The sequence below is a fragment of the Cajanus cajan genome, chromosome 2, assembly GCF_000230855.2.
Source record: "Cajanus cajan strain Asha chromosome 2, NIPB_CcT2T_4, whole genome shotgun sequence".
Lineage (NCBI taxonomy): Eukaryota > Viridiplantae > Streptophyta > Magnoliopsida > Fabales > Fabaceae > Cajanus > Cajanus cajan.
This window is the reverse complement of record NC_138518.1, coordinates 69,965,838-69,990,676: the sequence shown is the minus strand read 5'-3', so window position 1 is coordinate 69,990,676 and position 24,839 is coordinate 69,965,838. Positions and strand designations below refer to the sequence as shown.

Sequence of the window (24,839 nt, the reverse complement as noted above, 5' to 3'; positions counted from 1 at the left end):
TATCAACAAAAAAGAATTCTTTGTTCAACTAAAAATTTCTTTTTGTCAACACTTTTTACAAAAAAAAAAAACAGAATTCAAGGATAGAGAAATCAATAAGTTCTTCCTACTTCTTGAAACAAATATTCATAATCATGAAATCATAAGCTATAGAGAAATCAATAAAAGATTATCCTTTCTCATTGAATTCTCCAAAAGCAAAATCATCATAAGTTCATGTTAGTTGCCTTGTCTCCCTACCAACATGTCCATTTAGATCACCATCTAAGAGAATATTTCCTCTCGTGGACCTCCTAGAACCAATCCCTCCGAATCTTCCCAAACTTCTCTTTCATAAATGATTTTGATCTTACTTATGGTGCATAAAGTTGAAGACCGATGTTATTGATGTGCAACCATTAATTTTAAGGCTAAACATATGGCTAACCCATTTTACATCTACCATACTTTATTTTTGAATATTCCTTGTCCATAATAATACTCACTCCTTAAATTTCTCTTTGTATCAAAATTTAAATCTTGTAGTGCCTAAATCCTTAGATTTTTCTCTAACCCATTTGGTCTATTGCACTTGTATTGTTACATATTGGTTACATCAATTAGAAAATTAACTAGTTATTTCGTTGGCGAAATAAACCTTGTTATTCTTCTTGTAAATCAAGTTTTACTTATTCTTTTCCAATTCATGCTTTTTAATGTCATTTAACCAATGTTTTAAAAAATAAACCAATGAAAAAAAGACAACACCAAAATTAGTTAACTGAAATGATGAACACTTGTATATTTTTTAACCAAAAACTATATTTCGATCTCTTTGTTTTATAATCAAAAATATTATTTTACCTTTAAAATATGCCAGATTAAGCGGAATAGAATTATAATCATCATATGAAAAAAATAATAATCTAACATCAAACCACATTTTATTTTTAGGATTATATTGAATAAACTTTACCCTAAAACCGTTAAACTGAGTTATTGTTGTTTTTAAGGAATAAAAGCAGTAGCAAAAGGAGAGAAAAATAAAATACTGGAAAAGGAAGAATATATAAATTGGAATGAAATAGATCGTAGAAATTCACTTTATTCGACTGCCAATTACAATACATTTATAATACTTGCAGTAACAAAAAAACTAACTATGATAAAACTGAAATACTTTGGCCTAAAGTTTAGAAACAGCGACTTTGACCAGAAGGAAGAGATAAAAACAAATAAAGATGACACGTGCAGTCCAAAAACAAATATCTAACAATTACGAATACCTCTTGGTATCATGTATGCATGACTTGATGCTTAGTATTTATTATTACACATATAAAAGTCAATTAATCCTCATGCCGTCGAGGAATGATTTCCCGCGAAGTTCTCGTGACAAGAAGCCTCTGTAGTATTCTGCGTAACTAGTTCTTCTGAACAATGCTGGTTTTTCTGGAGTAACAAGGCTCGGTGCTGGACCAAAAATTGATTCCATACTTGGAAGGTTAAACGTGGCTATAGAAAGCCTCTCTTTCTCGGTATTAACTCTTACTCGATGTTCAATGCTTCGATAAATTCCGTTCGTTGTAATCTGCCAAAATTATAGATTTTGTATGAATTATAAATGGCCAAAAGTAAGAAAAATATTGCAATTTAAGATTTTTTTTTATATGGGCATTGGGCACACTCTATTTTATGATGATGATGTAGCTAAACTATAAACAATAGTTATTATGCTAATCTAAACGACAAAATAACAAATTAAATGCTTACTTCCAGGATGTCTCCAATGTTAACGATGAAGGCATTAGAGAGGGGTTTGACAGGAATCCATTGACCATCTTTTTTTATTTGAAGACCTTCCACTTCATTTGCTTGGAGAAGGATGGTGAGAACTCCAGCATCAGAATGAGGATTGAGTCCCAACACTAGGTCTGGTTTGGGACAAGGAGGATAATAATTTATCCTCATTGATTGAGCCCCTGGTTCAAATCCCTCTGTCATTTCCGCGGTGTCCACTTCTAAGGCATTTGCCATTAGGTTAAGGATTTGGATACAAAGTTTATTCATTTCACCAATATAGGTCTCTAAATCATCTCTACAACCAAATGAACATATCAGGCCAAATTAACGAACACAACAAATATGTTTTAATTAGCAGCAAAATCCAGTTACGTTATCCAAACTTCTATACCCAGTGATACGTCAGAGTAAATGCATGGAAGCTTAAATCTCATATTTATTGTTAACGTTGTATCTTTTTTTATTGATTAACAAAAGAACACACACATGCTTGCCTTCAAGTACTCTCCAACCTTAATGATGAACATATATATATATATATATTATTTGGTTTTAAAGAAAATATATTTACTGGATGCGAATTGCCAAACTTTTACGAAGTCAAATTAGAATAATATAGAAAGGATCTAATAAGGAAGAAGAAATCTAAGGTTTATAGCCATATACAAGAAGACTCAAGTAGTGATAATCATAGTTATGATGGAGAAAACAAAAACAGAGAGGAAAAGTGAGAGAGAATGGGAAGTAGTTCAGAAGTACCTAAATGACGAGGGGAATTTTGGGAGTAAGTGAGGTTTCCTCTTCTCTGGTGGCAAAGTGAACATGTAAAACATATCTGCCCAATCAAGTTTTTGATCCTCATTAACGACAAAGAGTTGACCATATCCCTCCACATCTCCTTCTCTCTGTGCAAACTTCTTCTTTTCTTCGATTGGAAGATTAAAGAGTTCTTGAGCACCAATCTTCACATTTTCCACCAATGAAATGCTCACTCCATGATTAATCAACTGTCGAAGCTTTCATATTAGTCATTGATAATTTGGCCAAAATGATTGTTTTATATGTGATGTTATAGCTTTCATATGCTCATTGAATTTTAATTAGTCGAGTAATACATCTATCGAAAAGCTTTCTAACCATACTCACTTATACCCTATAATAAGATGTAGTCTTTGAAGTATATTTAGGAATCACACATAACACATTTCGGTTAAAGAAAACAGTTGTATGTTACAAAAAAAAAATATAATACATTTCTAAAAATAAGATATTATAAAAACAATTCATTTTAAGAAAATAAAATGCAAAAATTATTTTATTTATAGAAAAAAAACATAATTAACTTTTTTCATAGGAATTAAAAACATATAAATTTTTTTTGTATAGATTATTTTTTTAATAACTTTGTAACTTTGTGTGCCATTGGTGCATACTAATAAAGTCACTTATCAAAGTAGGATCATTAATTGCCATGCGTACACATAAAAATTATATGCTATGTTGAAGGAATATCCATAATTCTTTCTAAAATATGTCAATCGGATGAAGATTTAGTTAATTATGAAAAGAGGGCTGAAGCAGAGAAAGCTAAATTAAAGAAGAAGAAAGTAAGTAGATAATGATGAAAAACCTGAAAGAAACCCCACTCTTTGCAGGCACAGTGGAGCATCTCCAGTTCGGGTCCCTTGAGATCTTGAGACAACAATTTGCTTAGGTCAATGACAGGAATTTGTGGTAAAGGAGTAGTGGTGGATAATATTGGTCGCTCATGATATGGACGAACATAACGCTCTGGAACACTCGTGAGTGCCTCCTTTGCAATTTCTTGGACAAAGGGCACAGTAAGAGAAGCTGGTTCCATGGTTTCAAGTTGTTTCGTAGTAAAGCAAAGATTGCAGCAGAAAATATTGAGACAGAAGGCAACACATAGAATGTCTTTTATATAATATAGAGAAATTCTCTGGTACCACTTATTTGAGAGGGTACCGGTACATTCTTTTATATTTTATATTTTTAGTAATTTATTTAAATAATATTTATGATATTTTATTCTTTCAATTTTATAATTATTTATTCATTTTATTTTTATTTTATATATTTTAATTTATTTGTAATAATATTATTATATATTTAAATAGTTTAATTTTAATAATTTTTAACTATATTTTTATCTTTTCACTTAAAATTTTTGAATTTCTATATTTTAATTTTAATAATTTTTTAAGTATATTTTTTGTATTTTTGTCTTAAATTTTTGAATTTTTATATTGTAATTTTAATAATTTTTTATTTCTACTATTTATTAATTTTTTTACTTTTTTTTAATATTTTATAATATTATTGAAATTTTATAATTTTAATTTCTATAATTTTATCTTACTTTTTATTTTATAAATATAATTTGGATTATTCATTTTATAATTAAATTAATTTTTAAAAATTTTTTATGAGTTTACATAGAAAAATGTATTGAAACCTCTCGATCTTTAAGGATACCGTAACAACTCCCTATAATTATTGGTGGTGCACAGCCTGTACCTCCGATTTCAAACATTATTGCTGCACGTCTCTTGTCGTATGGCTTCCACGTGTTTATGATTTTATACATTATTAAATAAATATATTCAATTAAAAAAATTGATAAAGATAAAAAAAAAATTACTCAAGGTTGATAAAAACTTGGAAATATAAAAACGTTGTTCTTACAAATTTTTTTACAAGATTTTATCTGTAGGTAATACTTTTGTGGATAATATATTTTTGCGAATTTTAAAATTTGCAGGAAATTTTCTTGCAAAACTTCTTGCGAAAAAAATTCGTAGGAAAGTTTCCTGCAAAAAGAAATTTACAGGAAAGTTTCCTACAAAAAAAAAATTTACAGGAAAATTCGTAAAAAAATTTCCTACGAATTTTTTGGCAAGAAATTTTGCAGGAATATGTTTTACAAAAAAATTAAAGAAATTACTATAAATTTTATCAATAATTCTTCAACTTTCAAATGCTCACAATGAATTCATCCGAAGTATTTGTTTCCATGCCTCTAACATGTGATACATAATCTTTTAAATTCTAAGATTGTAGATTATAAGCCTAACACTCAACCATACAAATCAACTTGTAAGGTAAGTGTTACCCCAACTTATATACTCTTTAATTGTTTTATTTTTAATCTATGTGGGACTTGAAGTTTTTTTAAAATATTAAACTTATAAATTTAAATATTTTTTATTTTTCTTGCGGGTTAAAATTTGCAGGAAAAGTTACCTGTAAAATTTTTCTACCATTTAGTAAACACATTACTTGCGAATTTATTTTTGCAAGAAAATATGCAAGAAACAAAATAAAATTCTTACAATATTTTTTGTAAATTTTTACCATAGAAAAAAATTTCTATAATTATTAAAATTGTAGCATAATTTGTAAGAAATATTTATAAATTATTTTTCACAAATAAATCCGCAAAATATTTCTGCAAATATCTGTTTTAAAAAAATTTGTAAAAAATTTCTGTAAATATTTTTTTTCAAGAAAATGATACTTTTCTAGTAGTGAAGTATTCAGAAAATCACCAACATTCTGTTGTATAACATCTCGTGTATCACACTACTAACTGTAGCACATTTCTAAATTTAATACCATTCATTTAATGTTCGTTTCTGTTACAAGTTCTTATTTATTTTTCATCTTACGTGATTTTTTTTAATCACAATTCCACGTATATGAGTAATTGCTTATTAATATATTAAAATGGGATACTAAAATCTTAGTTTTAGGTTTCAATTTTTTTTATAGGCTTTTATTTAATGTTTTGCTTTATTCTCATCCACACTTCTATATGTATATATGTAGTGAAGCTTTCTTCTTTAGGTTATGACTTTTTTTTAAGTTTTAATTTTAGTAATATTAGTGTTTCGTAGAAAATGAAAAATGTTATATAGGTTTATGTCATAGTTTTATATGTCAAAAACTTTGTATTGTTTTTTTATATTAAAATACAAAATAAAAATATTGTGGTTATATATGATTTTGAAAAGTTGCATGATAAAAAAGATTTTTTTATATACATGATAATTTATAATTTATGTAGTTGAGTAGTCGATACTACTTCTAATATTATTTGATTCACAAAGTTTATGAATAATCATTTGTTATAATGAACTTTGCACATAAATTAAAATAAAATTTTCTTTTAGTAAATGGAAGTTTTTTTAAAAATTATTTCAATATGGAATAATCAATTAATGTTAGCTAAGTAACAATTTTATCTATTTGGGGCATGTCTATGGGGAGTCAACCACCATCGGAGCCGCCGAATGGGGGAGTCGGGAGTCTTAAGATGAGTCAGAAAATGACCTTTAAGGAGAAGGTACTGGGTGCTCCGGCTACGCGGCCGGCTGTTCGAGATCTCATTAAAGAGGGGGCGATAACGTTGGAGTTTGAGGGTGGTGATCGGTTGCTACCCAAATTTAGCATTACGGCGCCCACCCTTAAACAATTGTGTGAGCCATGAGAACAGTGTCTAATGATCAAGCTGCTAGGGAGAAAGGTGGGGTTCCTAACCCTGCGGGACCGACTGCCTGCTTTGTGGAAGGTTCAAGGAGGTTTTGAACTGTTGGACGTCTCAAATGGGTATTTCATGGTGAAGTTTGATCTGGAAGCAGATAGGGATCGGGTCATGCACGGGGCCCGTGGATGCTCTTCGATCACTATCTGATTGTGAGACCATGGTCCCCGGAGTTCGTTGCGTCTGCAACAAAGGTCGACAGTACTCTCGTCTGGATCCGGTTTTCAGGTTTAGGAGTTATGTTCTATGATGAGAGTGTTCTCTTAACAATTGCCTCAGCCATAGGAAAACCAGTTAAGGTGGACCTTAATACCCTGAACATGACTCGGGGCAGGTTTGCACGGGTCTGTGTCGAGATTAATTTGGAGGAACCAGTCGTAGGAAGATTTTTCCTCAATGGTGTGTGGTATAAGGTGGAATATGAGGGACTACACTAGTTGTGCTCCTCGTGCGGCTGCTATGGGCATGTTCTACGGAATTGCCCGCATGCCGTTAGGTCTGAGTCAACGGTAACTGGCATGGGTGAGAAGGAAAATACGGAGCAGAAGCCAAGGGATCCACTGCATGGTGAGGGTTCTGCTGTTCCAACAGGTGAGCAATCTGCTCCGCGTGTCAGAGGGGCAATCGCGCCTGAACCGCATGGAGATTGGTTAATTGTGAAACGGAGGAATCGAAAATCGAATCTCGGGAAACCGTTGAGCAAGGGCAGATCTTCCGCTCACAATGGGATTGAGGTAATCACGGAGCAACATTATAATGTGCCAAGTTACTCGAAGAGGGGAGCCCACAATTTGGCAGAAACACGTGCAGGTGTTAAAAGCACACATGTGGCGAGAGAGTCCCCACGTGAACAGGGCCATGCATTGGCCTCATTAGTTACTGATGGGGGCCACGGGGTGATTACGAATGATAACTGTATGGGTCCCATGTTAGATAGAAAGAAACGCAGCAGAGGGGGGGATTCAAGTGCTCAACCACGGATCATTCCAGGTAGTGCGTCCGCGTCAGCAGCCTCGAGTGCTCTTCAGGACCGACACACGCACAATAGGCCTCATCTAGGTGACGCACACATTGTGCAGGAGGGAATGCAGTGTACAGAGTCCAGTGGGCTTCAAACGGGGTGCACAATCACCGTACACAATGACTCCGAGGACACCGTACGTGAGATTCTGGGGACGAATGATTTCATGCAGTATGACCAGCCTTTGGAGACCATGATGGTTTGAGTGTTGTCGTATCTTGTTGTTATTAATGACTACAAATTTTAACATTTTGAGTTGGAACATTAGAGGGGCGGTTAATGCCAAAGGTAAGAGGAGGGTCTCGGAGTTGGTAAGGCTCCACCACCCGTCTTTTTTTATTGTTTTGGAAACTCACTGCCAATTTTCCTCGGTGGAATCCTTTTGGAGGAAGTTGGACTATACGTTGTGTTATAGCGTGGAGGCTATAGGGCATTCCGGAGGTATTTGGGTTCTGATGGCGGGATCGTGCTCTGCTAACATATCTGACTTTGCCTCTCACCCTCAGGCTATCTCGTTTAAGGTGGTTGAAGGAAGGAAGAGTTGGGTGTGTACGGCAGTTTATGCGAATCCTCGGGTGGTCCTCAAACAACAGGTTTGGGCTCATCTTCGGGAGTTGGGAGGTCGGGTTACGTCGCCATGGCTAGTGCTTGGGGACTTTAATGAAATTATGTTGTCAACGGAGTGTAGGGGCGGGCACTTCTCGGTATCAAGGGCTTCTCAGTTTCTGGAGGTTTTGAATGATTGTAATATGCTTGACATGGGGGCCAAGGGTCTCCGTTTTACGTGGTATCGTAATCAACGTGGGGTTGTGCTGGCGAAGCGGTTGGATCGTGCAGTGTGTAATGTTGCATGGCAAGAAATGTTTCCAGAAGCATATGTTGAGAATCTGTGTAGGGTCTACTCTGATCATTGCCCTCTCCTACTGCGGCGGGAAGGCTCACGGGCAAATTCTCATGATCGACCCTTTCGGTTCCAAGCTGCTTGGGCCACCCATAAGGATTTTGAGCGAGTTGTTAGGGAGGCGTGGTGCCGGAGTACTCCGACCCTTGCTAGTGGTTTACAAGCTGTTCGTGTGGATGCCACCAAGTTTAATCACGAGGTGTTCGGGAATATCATTACTAGAAAAAAGGCTCTGCAAAGACGTCTCAAAGGGGTTCAACTACAATTGGAGTTAGGGGAGTCGGAGAGTCTGTCGCATTTAGAAAAGGCCATTCAAGTGGAGTTAGATGAAACTTGTCTTCAGGAGGAGTTTTTATGGTTTCAGAAATCTAGAGAGAAGTGGGTGAGGTTTGGAGACCGGAATACGTCCTTCTTCCACGCTCAAACCCTTGCGAGGAGAAGGAGGAATAAAATATAGGGGTTGTTTCTACCTGATGGGTCTTGGCACACGGATCCTGCGGTTTTGAAAACTGAGGCAGTCCGATTCTATAAAGATCTTTTCTCGATAATCAGCGATCAAGAATCTCTAGACATGCATACTGGGGTTCCACTTGGCCTGGGGGTTGAGGCCCAATCTGCTTTAACTGCCCCAGTCACGAAGGAGGAGGTTCGCCGGGCGGTGATGAGCATGAAGTCGTACATGGCACCGGGGCCAGACGGGTTTCAACCGTTCTTTTTCAAGCAGTATTGGCCTATTGTGGGTGATGAGCTATGGCGTACAGTGAAAGATGCTTTTCAGCTCGGGTTCTCGGAAGTATCACTACTGGAGACTCAAATGGTGTTAATTCCGAAGGTGGACCATCCGGTTAGGCTGAAGGAATTTCGCCCTATAAGCCTATGTAATGTGGCCTGGAAGGTTATTTCTAAAGTTCTGGTGACTCGTCTTAGACCCTTCCTGCAGGATGTCATTGGTCCTTTCCAGGGCAGTTTTATCCCTGGGAGGGGGACTCGGGACCATAGTATTATTGCTCAAGAAGCCTTCCATTACGTAAGGAAAGAAGGCTCCAGTGTGGGTTCATTGGCGTTAAAGATTGACCTTGAAAAGGCATACGACAGGGTCAGGTGAGATTTTTTGGAGTCTACGTTGGAGCAGTTTGGGTTTCCCCCAGTCACTATCCAACTCATCATGTGGGGGTTGAAGAATTCGACAATTTCACTCCTTTGGAATGGAAGCACATTACCGCCTTTTGCTCCGTCTTGTGGCCTTCGGCAGGGTGACCCACTATCTCCGTACCTGTTTGTTTTCTGCATGGAGCGGCTAGCCCTTCGAATTTCCGAGATGCTCCAGGAGGGTGAGTGGAAACCGATTCAGCTTTCCCCTGGGGGGTTACGACTCTCACACCTTCTCTTTGCTGATGATATTTTACTGTTCTGTCAAGCTTCCGAGGATCAGGCTCAGTTGGTGGCGTCAATCTTGGGAGAGTTCTCGCGTTCATCAGGTTTGAAAGTCAACTTGAATAAGTCTCAGTTCGTGTGCTCTATAAGGGTTTCTCAGAGGAGGATTGATACGTTGGAGGGGTTGCTAGGGATTGGCCACACAACTCAGATCGGGAAGTACTTGGGGGTTCCCATGACTCATGGTCAGCCGAGGTGCGCAGATTTTTATGATGTGATGGATAAGATCCAGGGTAGACTTGCGGCTTGGAAGTCCAAGCTTCTTAATAAGGCTGGTAAGTTGTGTCTAGTAAAGTCCACTATCTCATCTATTCTAGTTTATAGCATGCAATCTTTGTGGCTTCCTCAAGCAGTGTGCAATAGAATTGATCAGGCTTATCGCCGTATGCTCTGGGCTAAGTCCGACAGTACACGGTTTTGGTCCCTAGTGAGTTGGGAAGTTGTTACACAACCTATGACGTTGGGCGGCCTAGGGGTTAGGGAGGCGCGAAGGGTGAATGTGTCGCTCCTTGGGAAGTTAATTTGGGATCTGCTTACGGCTCCACAGAAGCCTTGGGTTCATATCCTCAGTAGTATATACCTACATGGTGACTCTATCCTGTGTGCGCAAAATAGATGGGGTGCGTCTCCAACCTGGTTAAGTCTTATTAAGGCCCTTCCTTCCCTTCGGGAGGGATTCGAGCCTCATCTAAGATCGGGTGCCTCATCCTTGTGGTACACGGACTGGTCAGGGACTGGATTGTGGTGCAGGAGAGTTCCTTTTGTTCATATTGCTGATACTAACAAAACGGTCGCAGACTGCTAGGTTAGTAATCAATGGGACTTCAATTCCTTGTATACTGTTATCCCGGTAGAACTGATTCACTCGATCCAACGGCTGACAGTCTCCAACGCCTCCTTGGGGCTGGATCATTTTGCTTGGAGGGGTGATAGCTCGGGGTGTTATACAGCGGCGTCTGGATATCGTTTCCTGAATACGGGTCTGTCCATAGGAGAGGATGAAGTTTGGAAGAAGCTCTGGAAGTTAAGGCTCCCTGAGAAGGTAAAGTTCTTCCTGTGGCAATGTTTTCACTCAGCCCTTCCAACGAATCAGGTTCGGGCTGATAGGAGGTTGGCAGAGTCTGGTGCGTGTCCGCGTTGCTCTTGCCCTCAAGAGACTATTTTACATGCACTTCGGGATTGCCCGTACTCGAGGGAGGTGCTGATGTCTGGTGGGGTCAGTGTGGGCTGGTCTTTCTTTGTAATGGACTGTTCCCAGTGGCTGAAAGGGATTATTCTGCATCCGGATGCTATTAAGCTCTCCATTACCTTGTGGTGGGTCTGGCGGTTCAGGAATAACATGGTGTTTAACGACGAGCTTTGGTCGGTCTCGGCGGTCCGTCGGAAGGTGATAATGTCTACGGTGGAGAATAGTGTGTACAACGCTCAGAGGCATTTATGGGTGGAGCAATCTCTTTGGAGGCCTCCGGAGCATCCATGGGTCAAACTAAACATGGACGGGAGTTGGTTGAGTGAGAATTCTGCTATGGGGATGGGTGGAGTAATTCGAGATTCGGCCGGTATGTGGAGGGGAGGATTCTCGCGGGGAGTTCGTCATGGGGATGCGTTACGAGCGGAGCTGTTGGCCTTGGAGGAGGGTTTATCATTTTGTTGGGAAGGTGGGTTTCGGAAGGTGAGTTGCGAATGTGATTGCCTGGGAGTAGTTACGCTATTTCAAGACCGGTCAATGGAGAGGGATCATCTGCATAAGCACTATGATGTTATTCGTCGTATTAAGTGCATGTTAGCTAGGGACTGGGGAGTTTATGTAAGTCATATCCTTAGAGACGTGAATTCAGTAGCTCATACGCTGGCTAGTTGGGGTGTAAGGAACGTAGGTTCCAATGTATTTTGGAGGAGTCCTCCTGATTTTATTCTGTTACCGTTAGGTCGAGACTCTATGTCTTGAGTTGTTTGCTGTTTAATTTCATTCTTTACAAAAAAAAAAAAAGTAACAATTTTATCTTTAACATTGGTTTCTAAGAATTTAATGACTAGTCATTTACTAGTTTAAATTCTTTTTTTTAGAAGACTAGCTTAAGTTCTTGTGCAAGTCTAATTTTTTTATAAAATATATAAAAATTGAAAGTTGTCATCTTTTGATAAAATATTAAAAAAATAAATATATACTGCAATCAATAACATTAGTTGAGTATCACTTTTATCTTTATCGTTATTGTGGGGGTTTAATGATTAACAATTTACTAGCTTAAATCCTTACACAAGTTTTTTTAAAATAAAAATACAAAATCATTAAAAAATAATAAAAAAATAATTTGATAAAAAAATATTTCTTAAAGATAAAATAAATATTTGTAAAGTTATATAATTTTGCACAATTAATTAAAGGTATTATTGCTTAATAGGTTTTATAAGGTATTAATACCTTTCCTACTTATAATTGACTTCTAAGTCTAACTTTAGTTTCAAAAACCATTTTTTCTTAAAAGGATATTCCAATATTTTTTATCTTTCAAAATAAAATATTAGTGACAGTTTTATTAAAAATATTTTTGCGTCATCCCTATCATGATTCCGATTGGGACAACTAGTAACCAAAACTTAAGTTTTAAGTATATATAAAAATATTATTTGATATTAAGTTATCATAAAATAAAAAGGTTACATATATTAAAAAATAACTCATATATTGAAGAAAAAAAAGATTTAATACATTTTTATTTTAAATTTTTTTATTGAAATTTATGCATTATTTATAATTGTGTTGAGTCCATAAATTACATCGCAGGTAAATTGTATTGTTCAATTTTTAACGGTATAAAAATTTGAACCATTGAATTTATGATCAAAATTTATGCAGTTGAAAATTTAATTGCAAAGAAACCTAATCCGAGAAGTAACATTCAACACTACAACTCTTATAAAGATCACAAAGCCTAATTATGATTTTATCAAGCTTGACGAGGCAATTTTGGCGCTTGGCACAGAGAAGTTGGAACTGAGAACCATCTTTGTAGGGTTTGTGCTGGTGTGGTTAAGGCCACGTCTAGCAAGACTCTTACATAGAAATAACGTCAACCAATGCCTAGTGAGGCCTATTTGGTGCTTGGTGCAAAGGAAACAAAGATCACTACAAATTATCATGTCCAATGCCATAAATATGCACTCAACATGACACTAGTTTGCGAAAATCTTTTAGAATGTGCAAAAAACACACAAGTCCAATACTTATAACTTCTCACTCACTTCAATTGGTGAAAACATCAATGAAAACCTAAAACTACTCCATTATACCACCAATTTCACATAATCACATAATTAACATCAATCTTCACTCTATTTTATAGATCAAGTGTTTCCTATAGAAACTATAAACACTCACATATTCACAATTAATTTGATTGAAATGCAATTCATGTTGTATATAACACAAAGATCAACCACAAAGCACATGTCAAATCATATGAAACACTGATTCTAATTTTACATATTAAATCATGATTTCTTCCACAAAGTACAAAAAGACAAATAATTGGATTAAGACAAATCTCACCACCAAACATATAATTCATACTTCAAAGAAAGATTAATTACTTCCTCGGATGAATACTAGAAGGCAAATGCACAACTTTAGGGTGATCTCTACCCTCTAGTGGCTTCTGGCTCTCCAAGCAAACTTCAATTTGAAGAAAAGGAACATAAGTGCAAAGTTTGAGAACTAACTCTCTCCCTTTCAAAACTTCGCTTTTAAAATCAACTCTCTTTTTCTTTTTAGTAAATAAAACATAATTAATTATAAATTGTTTTACCGGAGATCTGCTGTAGAGATGATCCGCCAAGTAAGATCGGTGAGCCTCTTTCACTGGTACGTTTGGTGCTCCAAGATGGGGGTGGTACCTGCAAAAGAGACTCCGATGCCAAAGTTAGGGTTTGTATGAGTATGAGTCTCGTATAAGTAATGCACGTACCTTGGTGTGAATTAGGGTTTCATTGGGCCTTGGGCCTGAGATCAGTTATGATCTGATTAAGTGACGAGCTGACGTCACACAGCGCATATCCGAGGTCGTCTTGCGCTGTGATGCCGAGCTGGGAGCTCGGCTTCGCAGTACGGATAGTACATAAATAATCTGAAAACGCATCAAAATAGATATAAAAACATATATATCAAAATAATTATTATACAAAAACAACTTTGCAAACCTTCCTTAATTAATTAAATAAAACACTTATAATTATTAAAATCCTATAATTTATTTATTTAATCTATTTTATTAATTAAAACATTCTTTTAATAATTTTAAAAAACTTAAATGTTACATATACCAAGTCCAAGTCAGACAATTTTTTTTTAAAAAAATAAATTAGGCAAATAGGACATATTAAGTTAAAAAGAATATAGTTCTAGATTCATTCAAAAGGATTTTTAGGTCGAACAAGCTAACTTATTTAAATACACATAAATATTTATTGTTAGTATTATTATAATATTAAATTTATTATAATGTAGTAAAAAAATTTATTTATCTTTTTAAATGTTAAGCATGTTAACCTACATAAAAAATTAAACTTTATAAATTTATTAAAGATACATTAATGGTCTATTTTGATGTCTTATTTAAAAACATTAAAGATACATCAATGGTCTATTTTGATGTCTTATTGAAAAATGTTTTTAAATAAGTTATCATAAATGTCACATTAGACTTTAGCAATATTTTTATATTATATACATAAGTTAAACTTGATTCTTATAAAATTTGACATTTATACCTATTTTTACATCTATTTTAGTATTAAATTATCATAAAATAGACTATTGAGCAAATTTATAAGTCAAATCAAATTTTTATGTAATTCAAGTCAAATCTACAAAAGGATTTATATCAAATAAATAAGCTAAACTCATATTATATATTTTTCAAAGTTAGACTCAATAAAAATAACCTAATTCCACTTCTACCTGCCAGAGGCAGAGGAGTGCATGTAATTAGGGAAAGAAGGGACAGATTGCAGGGAGATGAAGGTGAAGGTAGTTTGGATACTTCAAAAAAAAAGTCCAAAAGTAAATATAGAGGTAGAAGAGTAAAAAAAAGGAGGAGGTGCAAATAATAATCCGATTCATAAGACCGCGTGAATACAAATGGTTCAGAATTCATGACCCAAAATTTACTAGCCCAACATTTGTTCTAACTCTCACAAATAACTATCATATAACAGAGTAACACGTATAAAAAGGAGATGGTTGATAATATATACACCTCTATTTTTTTATACATACACCCTCTTTTTAAAAAAAATATTAAATTCTTAAATTATCCTTAATATTATTTGAAATAAAAAAAAATATTCTGGAAATTTTTTTTCGAGATGTATTTGTATATAATTATGGAAAGTTCTTTCCGGAATACTAAAATTACTATTCCGGAAATAACTTTCCGTCGGAATAATTCTGGAAAGTACTTTCCGTAACATAAAAATTATTATTGCAGAAAGTTCTTTCCGGAATTATGGTAAAAAATACACACACTGTTAATATTATGGAAAGAATTTTTCGCAATAGTAATTCTAGTGTTACGGAAAGTATTTTTCATAATTATTTTGACGGAAATTTATTTCCAGAATAGTAATTTTAGTATTATGGAAAGTACTTTCCGTAATTATTCTGACGGAAAGTTTTTTTTCGGAAGACTCATGATATATACACCTTTTGTTTTTTTTATAAGTACACCTTCTTTATTTTTTTAAAAAAATTTATAAAATATTATATATATATTTTTTAATTTTATACCTTTAACTTTCAATTTTCTACTTTTTTCTTTTTTTTCACACACTTTTTTTTTCTCTTTCAATTTTTACATGCTAATGGAGGCACCGTAGTTAATGTGAAGCTTGAAGCTAATGTTAAGGTGAAGCATGGCATCATGGCATGACCATCTTGACACAATAATGTTAAGCTCAAAGATGCATGGCACCATTGTGAAGGACTTAATGAAGCTGAAATAGAATATGAATTCATCTTTCACAAGTCATCATTCCAAATAAAGGCATTATAGTGAGGAATGGGCAATTGCAATCCAAATGGTCCATTTAATTGTGTGGTGGTGCAGCATTCCACAAGTCATCGCTCATTGTTGACCATGTATTCTATTTTCCCATTATTTCCACCATAGTGCGCTCTAAATTCGTAACATGTGTTGGAAAATCACTTTGAGATGCCTCTATTATCACGTGATTTCCCTGCTCATAACTCAATTCCAACTTCCATGCATACTTCCACCTTTCCGTATATAACCACGTTTAACTTCTGTTTCCTTTTATTCATTTTTTAATCAATATATCTTCTTACTAGAAATTACTTTTTGAATACTCTATACTTTATCCATACCAAAATTCTTAACCATAATTTATTCATATGCACTTTTGACTTTTGTCATCCGTATAAAAACACTACTAAATTTTTTTTTATTATATATAATATTTTTTGCGAGTTTTTTAAAAAAATTTGTAAGAAACGTTGTTCCTGCAATTTTTTTTTGCAAAATTTTATCTATAAATAATACCTTCGTGGATAATATGTTTATGTGAATTTTAAAATTCACAAGAAATTTTCCTGCGAAAAAAATTCACAGGAAAGTTTTCTGTGAAAAAAATTCACAGAAATTATTATTCGGAAGGAGTTTTTGTACAATTTATATTAATAATTCTTCACTTTTCTAATGTTTACAATGAATTCATTTGAAGCATATAAATTATAGGTCTAACACACAACCACACAAAGTCAAATTGTAAGGTAAATGTTGCCCCCAACTTATATACTCTTTAATTGTTTTATTTCTAATCGATGTGGGACTTGAGGTAAATATTTTAATTCTTAAACTTATAAATTTTTATATACATTTTTTTTTATTTTTCTAGAGAATTAAAAATGCTAGAAAAATTTGCAAGAGAAGTTACCTGCGAAATCTTTTTACCATTTAGTAAACATTACTTGCGAATGTATTTTTATAAGAAAATCCACAAGAAAAAAGATAAATTCTTATAACATTTTTTGCAAATTTTTATTATGAAAAAAAATTCTATGATCATTAAAATTATTGCAAAATTTGCAAAATAAATTTGTGGATTATTTTCCATAAAAAGTTTATAAGAAATTTCTGTAAATTATTTTTTCTAAATAAACTTGTAAATTTTTTTATATAAAATTATTATTGTAAAAAAATTTACGAAATTTTTTTTAAGAAAATTAACAAAAAAAAATAACACTTTTCTAGTAATGAAACATAATTCATTAATACATACAAAAATCTTCTAAGTGAGTAACTGAATAACTATCTTGTTTGAATATGTTAAAATATAATAATAATATTTGCAAAATAAAATAAAATGTCCACTCATATTTAAGGGATGTTGAGATTTTTTCACTATTGCTTTACATTTGGTCAAAAATGTTTTAAACTTTAATGCATGTGATGTCCTGTAACCTTTTTATTCCTCTCTGTATATATCATTTCGATCTGTCAAAATAATTAAAGATGAATATAAAATTATACAATATCGAATCAATGTAGTCAAAAACTAAAAAAAAAATATCAATACACAAGTTATTTTCACGAAAAGTAACGCTACGTTATATATATGAAAATAGTAAGTTTTCTTTATGGAATATTCAGTTATAAAAATAAAAAATTATCAAATAAAAAAATACATCAGAATTAGAAGCTGATATATTATACAAATCAACTAATTTATATTAATTAGTTTTATATTATTAATAAATATTTATTTATTTTTTATATAAAAAACTACCGACTAAACAATGTAAGTGCTCGGTGCCGAAAAAGAAACAAAGCAGTTAATAAACAAGAGGATAAATATAATTTTACTTTCTTTATTTTTTAGTTTTTGTATTTTTAAATAATTTTTTATTTTATACACTTATATTTTTAATTTTAAATATTTTTAATTTTTATACTTACAATTTTTTTAATAATTTTAGTTTTTATTGTTAATTTTTTGTTTGTAATATTATTTTTTTATTAATGTGATAGAGGTATTTAATTATTGTTATTAAATAATTGTCATTAATAATAAACTTTGTTATAGTACATGTTAATAAAAAAAGACAATATTAAAAAAGCTAATTAATTAACGATGAAAAGTAAAATAATTAAAAAAAAAGTAAATATAAGAACTAAAAATGTATATAATAAACTTTAAAGTTTTAAAAAGAGATTAATAAAAATAAATATGAAAATTAAAAATGTTTATTTTAAACTATAAAAATTAAAATATAAAACAAGTGAAATTATAAGATTAAAAATTTATTTTGACCTTAAAAATTTAATTTTCAATGAAAAAGTAAAATGAGTAATGACGTGAAAAATTACATATAGAACTTAACATGTGTCTAAATTTAAACAAGTCATTATATTATAATTTTTATAAAATTAAATCGGTTGATATATAATTATTAATCAATTCAATCATAAATTTCGTCATTTAATATTTCTAGTCAAAGTTATTCATAATATTGCGTTACAAAAGACTTTTTTTTTACGTATCATAATTACAATGGTAACAAAAGGATTTGAACATAAGATTTTGTGTAATCTACCCTAATCTTCATTACTAAGCCAACTGATTTTGTTACAAAAGGGTTTGCAACATATATAAAATAGGGTTAGGGTTAAACATGTGATTTTGGACGAGTTGGAGTAAAAATATACCATTCGACGCAAACCAACCATAATAATATTTACACCGATTTTGACCACATATGACCTCTCGATTTTGGTGGGTCTCAAATTTAATAAATCACGGATTATACGGTTGGGGTAATGGATTAGTGACACTTTGATATGGATATATTATGCCTGAATGATATGTGTGATATGGTCAATTTTTCTTTATCACCATCAAATGATGACTAAGCACCATCAAATATATATGGATGAGTATGAAATTGGATTTTCTACAATCAGATAGAGAATACAAGAATCTCTCTACCTTTAGTTCATTTTTTCCACACAATAAAAAAGTAATAATATTTTTTTTGACAGCAAAATTTACAAGATATAAGCTTAGAAAAATTGGAGCATTGGATTATGAATACCGGTTCTTGCATTGCAATCATATAGTCAATTGTAAGCGATCCAAAGTCTTATATTCACATGTAATGTGGAGTCAGGGATAGCAACAAAAGAAGGAAAGAAAAAAAAACTCGTATATGAAATATTTGTGAATTAAATTTGTCATAGATAATAAATAAATAAATATTTTTTAAAAATATTTACAGATAACAAATACAAGTAATTTTCTATTTGTTTATAAATAGGGTAAGAGTGAGTATAATAATATCTATTCTCACAGATATTCCTACATAAAATTATTTAAATGTTTATATTATAAGATCAAAAATTAATTTCAATTATTTATATATTTTTAATATTTCAGCATAATTAACATCAAATACAAATTTAAAGTTATTTCTAATATTTTTTTTTAATTTTTTAAAAAAATTCACAAATATCTATGAACAATAGTGAAACTAGGAAAAATGCTAGGAGTGCAAAAAATTATTGTATGATAAATAAAATTAACAACAAATAACTTCTACTATTAATAATTATTTAAAATAGTACAAATTAAATATTTGATACTTCTATAAAAAAATATTTGATACTAAAACTAAGCTAGCGAAACACATACAATTACATCTTATACACACATTGACTTGAGTTTAATTAATTTATTTAACACCTAGATGTCTTTTACTAATTTATGCAGTTCAATTTAATTAAAAATGACAATAGTTCGTTTGTCTAAACCTTTTAAACTTTTTTTAATAAAATAATTAACTTATATTTTTTGGACGTGTTTGTTTAAATTGCTTATATATAAAAATATTTTTCTACTTTATTTTTTAATATGTAACTCCTATTTATTTATTTAAAAATTAATTTAAATTAATTTAACAAACTAGCTTAATATACGGACAAAGTACTAAAATATTTAACTTGGTTCACCATATTTATCGGTTTACTTTGTATCATTTTGAGTCTTGTCAAAAAAATTTCTTTTAAATAAAAATTAGTTCTTTATAAATTATACAAGAAAAATTAATAAAAATTAGTTCTTTATCAAATTCAATTTTTAGTCCTTCTTTTTATTTCTATAATTTTAGTCTCTTAACTTTATAAAATGCATAAATTAAATTTTCTCGCTGAATATTCATTTGATGATCATTCAAATTGTAATATTAGTCATGAATTGAGATTAAATAAATGACATAATAATTAATATTTAATAATATTTAAGTTAAATTTTACTTCTAGGTCTCATTTTTATCTCATAAAAGTGATAAAATGAGATTTAAAAGTATATTTAGTCTAAATATTATTAAATATTAAGTTCATTGTCATCTATCTAATATTAAATTACAAGAACATTACAATTTTAATTATTAACAAATAAACATATTAGCAAAATGATTAAAATTGAGGATTTTATAAAATTATAAAATTAGAATTATAAAATTAAAGTCCAAAATTCTGGATTTGATATTATAGGAGACCAAAAGTTCAATTTAGTAAAAAAAAATATTCTATAGAAATAATAATCTAAAATATACCAAAAAAAAAATATTTTTTAAATAATGACAAATATCAATGCATTTTTAATTGGATGCAAAAAAACTTGTGCAAATAAACATTTTCACATGAATTTCAATTCCAAGGGAATGAGCTTATTCTCTTAAGCCTAATATGAGTCGCAGGGGAAATTATTCTTTAAAATGCAGATTCTAAGCCAATGGGGACAATTTTTTCTTTTAAACGTACATGGTAAACAAAATTTTTTAATTCAAAGGGGGCAAGTGCCCCTCTAAGGATACATGTAGTCCCGTCCCTGTCCATGAAATTCCTAAATATATGCAAGTACTTATAAAGTTTATTATAGGTATCCATTTAGAGATATTTGTGTAGATACAAGACAAATTTGTTATTGGACATGACGAGAACGAGTATCCTACTATCTTTCTTTGGAGCTTAGTTTGTATTGTTGGATTGTGATTTGAAACTTTAGAGATGAGAATCAGGAGTAGAGTTGTCACGTGGAGAAAGCTTGGAAGATCGTGATTTTCACTGTTCTTCCTCATCTTCCTCTTTTCTTGGAGAATTGAGGTAAAGGAAGCTTGTATATTGAATTTTGTTGAGTTGTATATGCTAATTTTTGATTATTTTTACCCAATTAGATGGCTCAAAGCATGATATCAATCGCTTAAGCAAGCCGAGCATTCTTCTTAAGAGGGCTCTTTATTTGATCTCGGTCAAAGTGAGCTTTAGGGACTCTTAGAGTGCTATTCTCACATGTTGAAGCACTCGTTTCCCTAAAGACCTATAACCTTTTGAGTTTTAAACTTGATGAGTTAGTTGTTTACATGATTCATGTTGATGATTTAATTTAGTTCATAGTATGTTGATCTATGATGATGTATGATGAAGACTTAAGTTGTTTTAAAGTTGATAGTAGCTTGTTGTTTAAAGTGGTAAGACATTAAGTTGTGAAGTATGTTGTTGTGTAAACTTGTGTTAGAATATGCACGAGGCATGTTGTTGAATAAAGTTGTGTTATGAATGAATGATACATGTTGTTGAACCGTGTTATGAACTTAAGACTAGGGGAGAAATATTAATATATCCAATTGTATGAATACATGTTGTAGTACTATGAAAGACCCATTGTTGAAAAATCATTCTTAAGTATTGTTGTCTCTTGGAGTGAAGTGTTGAGTTTTCTTTAGATCCTTAGTTGTTATAATTGAGTAAGGTACAAAGTCAACGATAAAATCCTTAACTGATTACTAAAAATGTACGTGGTATCGTGAGGGTAATTAGCGAGTTATACCCATAGGTAACTTGGTTAGTGCATATTAATATCATGCTAGCCCCATAGTCAAGCTATATTATTCTTGACGATGGGTATTGGCTTTCCTAGTTTGGCAAAATTTGAGAAATTACACTATCTTGTAGATTGATATCTAATTTATTGTTGACCTATCAAGCCAAAAAGGTTGGTCTATTAAATTTGGTTTAGTAGGATAAAATCACTTAAATTATTTACCTGTATTGTAAGAGATTTCTTAGTTAGAATGCATGATGACATATTGTGTTGTTGTGTTTCCTTATTATTGTATTATTTTGTCGTTATGTTATTAAGTGGTTGTTATTAAGTGGTTGATTAGTTATGTGATCTACGTATCTATGTGGATAAGATGATGAGTTGTATACCGAGATGCATGTTGAAAAAGTTGCTAAATTGTAAAGCTATACTATATGTTATGTGTGATTAAATTGAGCATTGGGTTGTAGTTGTATTGAAATGATGAAATTGTTGATATAATTGCATCTTACATTTTATATTGTGTTTCTTTGTTGTATATAAACTTACCCTTATTTTCTTTGTTATTGTACTGCAATGATCACATTATTATAGGAACAACGCAATATTAAGTTGGAGGGCGAACTAAATATTTTAGTGGTGTCATGGTAGAAATGACAGTGTTGATTGTGTTGTTCTAATACAACCTGTAAATATGTTGTTTGATTGACAAATTATGTATACATTTATGTTTTTAATTATTATTCTTATACAAATATATTATTGCACAAATAATCAATAACTATTTTGCATGTTAATCCTAATTAATTAGATTATTGTCTATTTTTGTTGTTGAAATATTGATTTTTAAAGGATAATTACCTATGGACTCGTTACAACTTTAATTACTATTTTAAAATATTATTTAACGCAATTTCTAAATTATTAACCGTTTTTAATTTTAAAGTTGTACTCTCTTTAGTATATGTTTTTGAACCGTCATGCCTCATGCTGAAGCTTAAAATATTCAGTACTCATGAATCACGAGTATATCTAATTACACACGAAAATTATATGGGCAAAAAGAATTATATAATGTTATGCTGCTTTGCTTTCTAGAACCATAATTCTGGTTAGCTGATGTTCCACTCCCAACGAAAAAATAATATATTAAATCGTAAATGCTTTTTTAGGTCAAAAAGACCATATGAATGTTTACATTTTGAACACAACAAGCAAAATTAACCTTAAGAAAAATACTATATTAAACACACACATAATATATATATATATATATATATATATATATATATAAAAAGAGGGTTCGAACGACACTGGTGTAACCTTTACTAAATGTTACACTGTCCTATAACTTTATATTAAATGTGAATTTTGAAAATTCAACCGTTAGATTGAAAGTTTATATCTCTTAGATCATATATATCAAATTTTATATTAATCTAAGATGATTTGATACTTCATTCTCATAAAACAAAATTGACATAATATATACATTTCAAAATATACTAAAATATGAACATTTTGATTACCTTAAGTTGTTGTTCAATTTTAACAAAATTTGACATATATGATTTAAGAATATCAACTTTCAATCTAACGGTTAGATTTTCAAAATTCACATTTAATATAAAGTTATTAAGTGGTGTAACACTTAATAAAAGTTATATCGGTGTAGTTTGAATCTTCCTTTTATATATATATATATATTAGTTAAATATACATATAAATATGATCAATTTTAGTTTATAAGCGGTTAAGAATAAATAATATAATTATATACAATTATCGATGTAATTAATAACTACCTTTTCAGTAAAATAATAATATCAACTACTTTTATGACAAATAATTACTACTGAGATAAAGTCGATAACTATTAGATATTTTAATTAATACTATCATGACAGTACTATAAACTTTCCTTGAGTTAAACATTATTAAATATTTTAATAACTTCATAATATTATTAATCATATACTAATAATTATATGTAATTATATTTTTTATTATTAAAAAATACAAGACAAATTAAACTCTAACAAAAATTATATTCATATACCATCGGTTAAAGTAATAAAACTTAATTTTGGAAAACAAACCTCCCATATTATAAAAGGATTTGAACAAGAGGAATATTATTTAGCGGGTCAGTTTAGGTATTGGTTTCTCTCTCATAAAGTGTGATAAAAGAAATTGTCAAGTTTATTCAATAATAAATTTGATTATATATGTGTCAAAGAGGATAATCTTGTTGAATTAAATTATATATTATTAAAGAATCAGTCTTACGGATGATCATTCAAATATCAATATTTTAAATTATGTGTGTGTTTAGAATTTAAAGTTTAAGATTTACACGAATATTATTTGATCCCTCTCCAATGCAACTTGAATATTGAATTGATTTCTCTCCTATGCAACCCAAATATTGAAAATGAAACATGGTTGAGACATCTAATTGGACAATCTCACACACGCGTACATACACATTTATTTGAAGATGACCGGATGCATGAGTATTGAAATGCAACATTGACCCTGCTATTTTCACGAAGACTCAACGCATGATTATTGAAATGCAACATCGATCCTGCTATTTTTCAAACACACGTTTAGAGAAGACCCAACACATGAGTATTGAAATGCAACATCAACCCTGTTATTTTTGCAAATTTGGAGAAGGCCTAGTACATGAGTATTGAAATGCAACATCGACCCTGCTATTTTCGCAAACCAAAGAGACTTCAAACCATTGTGTATTTATATTTCATAATGAAAAGAGTGAACTCATGAAAGCAACAACATCATGGTACCCCGAAATCCCACCTGCACATGAAGCCGAAGCTCTGGGCATGTTGGAAGCCATTCATTGGTTAGAAGAATAAGGTTTCCAAAAGTAGCTATTGAATTAGACTACAAGCCAGTGGTTGATCACACTCTTAGAAACACCACTAGCCAAACTGAATTCGGTATTATCATTTCTAAATTTGTAAAAACAAACTTAGCAAATTACAGAACTACTCGGTTAATTATATTAAGAGACAAGTCAATTTGGTCATTCACTCTCAAACAAGTGTTAAGATTTTTTTTTTTTTTGTACTCTATGTATTCCTTACTCATTTGTATTATTACAACTATTTTAAATGAATGCAATAAGTCTTCTTAAAAAAAAGTTAACTTTAATTGTTCATTACATAAATTATACATGTCAGTATTAATTTATATATTTTATTTTATTT

General features: G+C 31.4%; 2 protein-coding genes across 2 annotated transcripts; one reads left to right on the top strand and one right to left on the bottom strand.

The window, feature by feature from the left end:
• Positions 1 to 1,064: 1,064 nt before the first annotated feature.
• On the bottom strand, positions 1,065 to 3,708 carry LOC109805229 (oxoglutarate-dependent flavonoid 7-O-demethylase 1). Its single transcript, XM_020367244.3, has 4 exons — positions 3,413 to 3,708; positions 2,542 to 2,789; positions 1,753 to 2,077; positions 1,065 to 1,570 (listed from the first exon to the last, which is right to left on the bottom strand). Exons 1-4 carry the CDS (start codon positions 3,641 to 3,643, stop codon positions 1,325 to 1,327), a joined length of 1,050 nt encoding a protein of 349 aa, XP_020222833.1. The 5' UTR covers positions 3,644 to 3,708; the 3' UTR covers positions 1,065 to 1,324.
• Positions 3,709 to 7,597: 3,889 nt separating this feature from the next.
• On the top strand, positions 7,598 to 9,373 carry LOC145955165 (uncharacterized). The gene is made up of 2 exons (XM_083069874.1): positions 7,598 to 8,655; positions 8,821 to 9,373. The coding sequence occupies exons 1-2, from the start codon at positions 7,598 to 7,600 to the stop codon at positions 9,371 to 9,373; spliced, it is 1,611 nt and encodes a 536-aa protein (XP_082926000.1).
• Positions 9,374 to 24,839: the final 15,466 nt, after the last annotated feature.